Genomic DNA, 6,620 nt, shown 5'->3' with positions numbered 1-6,620 from the left:
AGACTATTAAAGACACTCTGTTAGATGTGACCATTCTATTAAAGACACTCTGTTAGATGTGACCAGACTAGTAAAGACACTCTGTTAGATGTGACCAGACTAGTAAAGACACTCTGTTAGATGTGACCAGACTATTAAAGACACTCTGTTAGATGTGACTAGACTAGTAAAGACACTCTGTTAGATGTGACCAGACTAGTAAAGTCACTCTGTTAGATGTGACCAGACTATTAAAGACACTCTGTTAGATGTGTCCAGACTATTAAAGACACTCTGTTAGATGTGACCAGACTATTAAAGACACTCTGTTAGATGTGAACAGACTATTAAAGACACTCTGTTAGATGTGACCAGACTATTAAAGACACTCTGTTAGATGTGTCCAGACTATTAAAGACACTCTGTTAGATGTGAACAGACTAGTAAAGCCACTCTGTTAGATGTGACCAGACTAGTAAAGACACTCTGTTAGATGTGAACAGACTAGTAAAGACACTCTGTTAGATGTGACCAGACTAGTAAAGACACTCTGTTAGATGTGACCAGACTAGTAAAGACACTCTGTTAGATGTGACCATTCTATTAAAGACACTCTGTTAGATGTGACCAGACTAGTAAAGACACTCTGTTAGATGTGACCATTCTATTAAAGACACTCTGTTAGATGTGACCATACCAGTAAAGACACTCTGTTAGATGTGACCAGACTAGTAAAGACACTCTGTTAGATGTGACCAGACTATTAAAGCCACTCTGTTAGATGTGACCAGACTATTAAAGACACTCTGTTAGATGTGACCAGACTATTAAAGACACTCTGTTAGATGTGACCATTCTATTAAAGACACTCTGTTAGATGTAACCAGACTATTAAAGACACTCTGTTAGATGTGACCAGACTATTAAAGACACTCTGTTAGATGTGACCAGACTAGTAAAGCCACTCTGTTAGATGTGACCAGACTATTAAAGACACTCTGTGTACCTACCTGATTAGGTTGCAGACGCATGTCAGATCTCATCTTACGACGTCTGAATAGATATTTGACATATCAGCTAACCACATCATATGATATAACATTCCGATGCCCTACTACACAGTTAAAGACGTGGTTGATGCAATGCAACATATGCACGTCTAGTCGGTCAGGAACTCCACCAAGATCTGTAGGATGTCACCATACTATTCATTTACAGCCCCTCTGTCAGATATAAATCATCAGAGTGGGAAACCAACTGACATGGAAACAATGGAGCAAATGTATCACTATCAGAGGTGTGTATTATGACATCATATAGAACTACTCAGACATTCCAAATATCACTTGATTATCAGAGGGGTGTATTATGACATCAGATAGAACTACTCAGACATTCCAAATATCACTTGATTATCAGAGGGGTGTATTATGACATCAGATAGAACTACTCAGACATTCCAAATATGCCCCACTAAGATGTCACCATACTATTCATTTACAGCCCCTCTGTAAGATATAAATCATCAGAGTGGGCCACCAACTGACATGGGTATGGGGAGAAACACCGCTGGTAGTGGGGTTACTAGGAATCTGGAAGGTTACCGTTGTGGCTTGTTGCCTGGTAGATATTGCGCGGAATTATTCCAGCAAAGCATTGAAGGCCATGCGTCCGCCAAGGTATGGAGTCCCTCCACAAGGTTAAGAAGTAACTCCTCGTGTCTTCCAATGGTGGCTCCTTGGAGGAAAACAATGGAGCAAATGCATCACATCCAAATAGATTATCTGTAGTGCTGGAGGAATGACACACACAGATAAACACACAAACACACGCAGTTTTAAAATGATCATTTAATCACAACGCGTCTACATTGACACTGGCATACTATATATTTAAACTGAAATACTCCATATTCAATTTGTGTTTAAAAAAAAAACATACAAATATATTTTTTGTACAATTCGATTTAATATGGCATAAAAAAAAACACATTCTTCGTAAAAAATACAAGACAATGGGAGCACTGTGTTTATTCTCTGATGAACTTTAAGTTAATGTGACGTGAAATATCAATTTACAGGTCCTAGGAGCATTGGAAAAGCTTCTCTCCTGTGTGTGTCCTCATGTCTTTTCAGGTTCGCAAACAAGGAAAAACTATTTCCACACTGGGAGCAGTGGTAAGGCTTATCTCCTGTGTGTGTCCTCATGTCTTTTCAGGTTCGCTAACGAGGAAAACGTTTTCCCACACTGGGAGCAGTGGTAAGGCTTCTCCCCTGTGTGCAATCTCTTATGTTCTTTCAGGTGACTTAACTGGGCAAAACTCTTTCCACACTGGGAGCAGTGATAAGGCTTCTCTCCAGTGTGTGTTCTTTGATGACGTTTCAGGTGACCTAATTGTGTAAAACGCTTTGCACACTGGGAGCAGTGGTACGGCTTTTCTCCTGTATGTATTCTTTCATGTTCTTTCAGGTCCCTTGACTGGTTAAAACTCTTTCCACACTGGGAGCAGTGGTATGGCTTTTCTCCTGTATGTATTCTCTCGTGATCTTTCAGGTCCCTTGACTGGTTAAAACTCTTTCCACACAAGGAGCAGTGGTATGGCTTTTCTCCTGTGTGCATTCTCTCATGCATTTTCAGGGACCCTATCCGGGTAAAACTCTTTCCACACTGGGAGCAGTGATGAGGCTTATTTCCTGTGTGTGCCCTCTCATGTCTTTTCAGGCTCGCTAACAAGGAAAAGTTATTTCCACACTGGGAGCATTGGAAAGGTTTATCGCCTGTGTGCGTCTTCTCATGTATTTTCAGGCATCCTGAGGAGGAAAATCTCTTTACACACAAGGAGCAGGGGTAAGGCTTGTCTCCTGTGTGCATTCTCTCATGCATTTTCAGGGACCCTATCCGGGTAAAACTCTTTCCACACTTGGAGCAGTGGAACGGTTTATCCTCTGTGTGTGTCCTCTCGTGTCTTTTCATGTTCCCTAACTGGGTAAAACTCTTCGCACACTGGGAGCAGTGGTATGGTCTTGCTGGTTTGGAAGTTTCTTCCTCTGGTTCCTCAGAGTCTGGTCTTTCTCCTGCCAAAAACAAACAAAGTGTTTATTTAATCATAGAGACATGAATGAAACCTCCACATGACAAAACTGTCTTCCTATGATATTTAATCCAAATCAGATCCATTTTACAGTGCAGCTTTAAAGGAATACAGCGAGATTCTGGTAACTAGCATTAGCGCAATGACTGGAAGTCTACAGGTACAGTAGCATATGCTAAGGTACCTGTATTCCCAATCTGGCCCTCATACCATCACGGTCACCTTATCATCCCCAGTCTACAATTGGCTCACTCATTCCCCATCCTCTCCCCTGTAACTATTCCCCAGGTCGTTGGTGTAAATGAGAATGTGTTCTCAGTCAACTTACCTGGTAAAATAAGGGTTAAATAAAAGAAGGGTTAAATAAAAGAAGGGTTAAATAAAAGAAGGGTTAAATAAAAGAAGGGTTAAATAAAAGAAGGGTTAAATAAAAGAAGGGTTAAATAAAGGGTTAAATAAAGAAGGGGTAAATAAAAGAAGGGTTAAATAAAAGAAGGGTTAAATAAAAAAAGGGTTAAATAAAGGGTTAAATAAAAGGGGTAAATAAAAGAAGGCTTAAATAAAAGAAGGGTTAAATAAAGGGTTAAATAAAAGGGGTAAATAAAAGAAGGCTTAAATAAAAGAAGGCTTAAATAAAGAAGGGGTAAATAAAAGAAGGGTTAAATAAAAGAAGGGGTAAATAAAAGAAGGGTTAAATAAAAGAAGGGTTAAATAAAAGAAGGGTTAAATAAAAGAAGGGTTATATAAAAGAAGGGTTATATAAAAGAAGGGTTAAATAAAAGAAGGGGTAAATAAAAGAAGGGTTATATAAAAGAAGGGTTAAATAAAAGAAGGGTTATATAAAAGAAGGGTTAAATAAAAGAAGGGTTAAATAAAAGAAGGGTTAAATAAAGGGTTAAATAAAAGAAGGGTTAATTTAAAAGAAGGGTTATATAAAAGAAGGGTTATATAAAAGAAGGGTTAAATAAAATAAGGGTTATATAAAAGAAGGGTTAAATAAAATAAGGGTTAAATAAAAGAAGGGTTAAATAAAGGGTTAAATAAAAGAAGGGGTAAATAAAAGAAGGGTTAAATAAAAGAAGGGTTAAATAAAAGAAGGGTTAAATAAAGGGTTAAATAAAAGAAGGGTTAAATAAAAGAAGGGTTATATAAAAGAAGGGTTATATAAAAGAAGGGGTAAATAAAAGAAGGGTTAAATAAAAGAAGGGTTATATAAAAGAAGGGTTATATAAAAGAAGGGTTAAATAAAAGAAGGGTTAAATAAAAGAAGGGTTAAATAAAGGGTTAAATAAAAGAAGGGTTAAATAAAAGAAGGGTTATATAAAAGAAGGGTTATATAAAAGAAGGGTTAAATAAAAGAAGGGTTATATAAAAGAAGGGTTATATAAAAGAAGGGTTAAATAAAAGAAGGGTTAAATAAAAGAAGGGTTAAATAAAGGGTTAAATAAAAGAAGGGGTAAATAAAAGAAGGGTTAAATAAAAGAAGGGTTATATAAAAGAAGGGTTAAATAAAAGAAGGGTTATATAAAAGAAGGGTTAAATAAAAGGGTTAAATAAAGGGTTAAATAAAAGGGTTAAATAAAGGGTTAAATAAAAGGGTTAAATAAAAGAAGGGGTAAATAAAAGAAGGGGTAAATAAAAGAAGGGGAAAATAAAAGAAGGGGAAAATAAAAGAAGGGGTAAATAAAAGAAGGAGAAAAAGAAAGGCATCCAGTCATTTCACTAACACTAGTTATCATTGGCTCGCAAAACAACCTCTTAAGTTCCTTCCTACTGCACACAGACACCATACAAATGGTATCCAGCCCTGACAGAAAACCAGAATCTCACAGTATTCCTATATTTTTTAAAAACAACATATTCAATGTAGAACTTCAGTATAATGTCCATACAGGGTGATTCCTCACTACATGTAATCCATCTACAGTAGAATGCCCATACAGGGTGATTCCTCACTACATGGTGATTCCGCACTACATGTAATCCATCTACAGTAGAATGCCCATACAGGGTGATTCCTCACTACATGGTGATTCCGCACTACATGTAATCCATCTACAGTAGAATGCCCATACAGGGTGATTCCTCACTACATGTAATCCATCTACAGTAGAATGCCCATACAGGGTGATTCCTCACTACATGTAATCTATCTACAGTAGAATGCCCATACAGGGTGATTCCTCACTACATGTAATCCATCTACAGTAGAATGCCCATACAGGGTGATTCCTCACTACATGTAATCCATCTACAGTAGAATGCCCATACAGGGTGATTCCTCACTACATGTAATCCATCTACAGTAGAATGTCCGTACAGGGTGATTCCTCACTACATGTAATCCATCTACAGTAGAATGTCCATACAGGGTGATTCCTCACTACATGTAATCCATCTACAGTAGAATGCCCTTACAGGGTGATTCCTCACTACATGTAATCCATCTACAGTAGAATGTCCATACAGGGTGATTCCTCACTACATGGTGATTCCTCACTACATGTAATCCATAGAAGGGTCCTTTGTGGGATTGTTGACATCTATTTGTATATTTTATTACAGAGCGGTAAAGCATCATATGACACCAATGTTGACCTTGGAGCTCCTACAGATGAAGCTACATTATGGGGTCTTAGAGGAGGACTGTAGCATCTAATGATGAAACATTATGGAGTCTTAGAGGAGGACTGTAGCATCTAATGATGAAACATTATGGAGTCTTAAAGGAGGACTGTAGCATCTAATGATGAAACATTATGGAGTCTTAAAGGAGGACTGTAGCATCTGATGATGAAACATTATGGAGTCTTAAAGGAGGACTGTAGCATCGAATGATGAAACATTATGGAGTCTTAAAGGAGGACTGTAGCATCTAATGATGAAACATTATGGAGTCTTGGAGGAGGACTGTAGCATCTAATGATGAAACACTATGGAGTCTTAGAGGAGGACTGTAGCATCTAATGATGAAACATTATGGAGTCTTAAAGGAGGACTGTAGCATCTAATGATGAAACATTATGGAGTCTTAAAGGAGGACTGTAGCATCTAATGATGAAACATTATGGAGTCTTAAAGGAGGACTGTAGCATCTAATGATGAAACATTATGGAGTCTTAAAGGAGGACTGTAGCATCTAATGATAAACATTATGGAGTCATAAAGGAGGACTGTAGCATCTAATGATGAAACATTATGGAGTCTTGAAGGAGGACTGTAGCATCTAATAATGAAACATTATGGAGTCTTAAAGGAGGACTGTAGCATCGAATGATGAAACATTATGGAGTCTTAATAAAGGAGGACTGTAGCATCTAATGATGAAACATTATGGAGTATTAAAGGAGGACTGTAGCATCTAATGATGAAACACTATGGAGTCTTGAAGGAGGACTGTAGCATCTAATGATGAAACATTATGGAGTATTAAAGGAGGACTGTAGCATCTAATGATGAAACATTATGGAGTCTTAAAGGAGGACTGTAGCATCTAATGATGAAACATTATGGAGTCTTACAGGAGGACTGTAGCATCTAATGATGAAAC

General features: G+C 37.5%; 1 protein-coding gene across 1 annotated transcript in view; it reads right to left on the bottom strand.

Annotated features, from left to right (window-relative positions):
• Positions 1–2,002: 2,002 nt before the first annotated feature.
• The window catches only part of LOC120038322 (zinc finger protein 436-like), a 44,509-nt gene continuing 39,891 nt past the window's right edge, over positions 2,003–6,620 (bottom strand). Inside the window, exon 2 of the mRNA XM_038984115.1 lies at positions 2,003–3,053. Coding sequence (XP_038840043.1) covers positions 2,164–2,952 — 789 coding nt within the window. The 5' untranslated portion in view covers positions 2,953–3,053 and the 3' untranslated portion in view covers positions 2,003–2,163. The remainder of the gene's footprint in view (positions 3,054–6,620) is intronic.

The sequence above is a fragment of the Salvelinus namaycush genome, unplaced genomic scaffold, assembly GCF_016432855.1.
Source record: "Salvelinus namaycush isolate Seneca unplaced genomic scaffold, SaNama_1.0 Scaffold213, whole genome shotgun sequence".
Taxonomy (NCBI): Eukaryota; Metazoa; Chordata; class Actinopteri; order Salmoniformes; family Salmonidae; genus Salvelinus; species Salvelinus namaycush.
The sequence above is the reverse complement of the archived record's forward strand: the minus strand, read 5'-3'. Positions and strand labels throughout refer to the sequence as shown.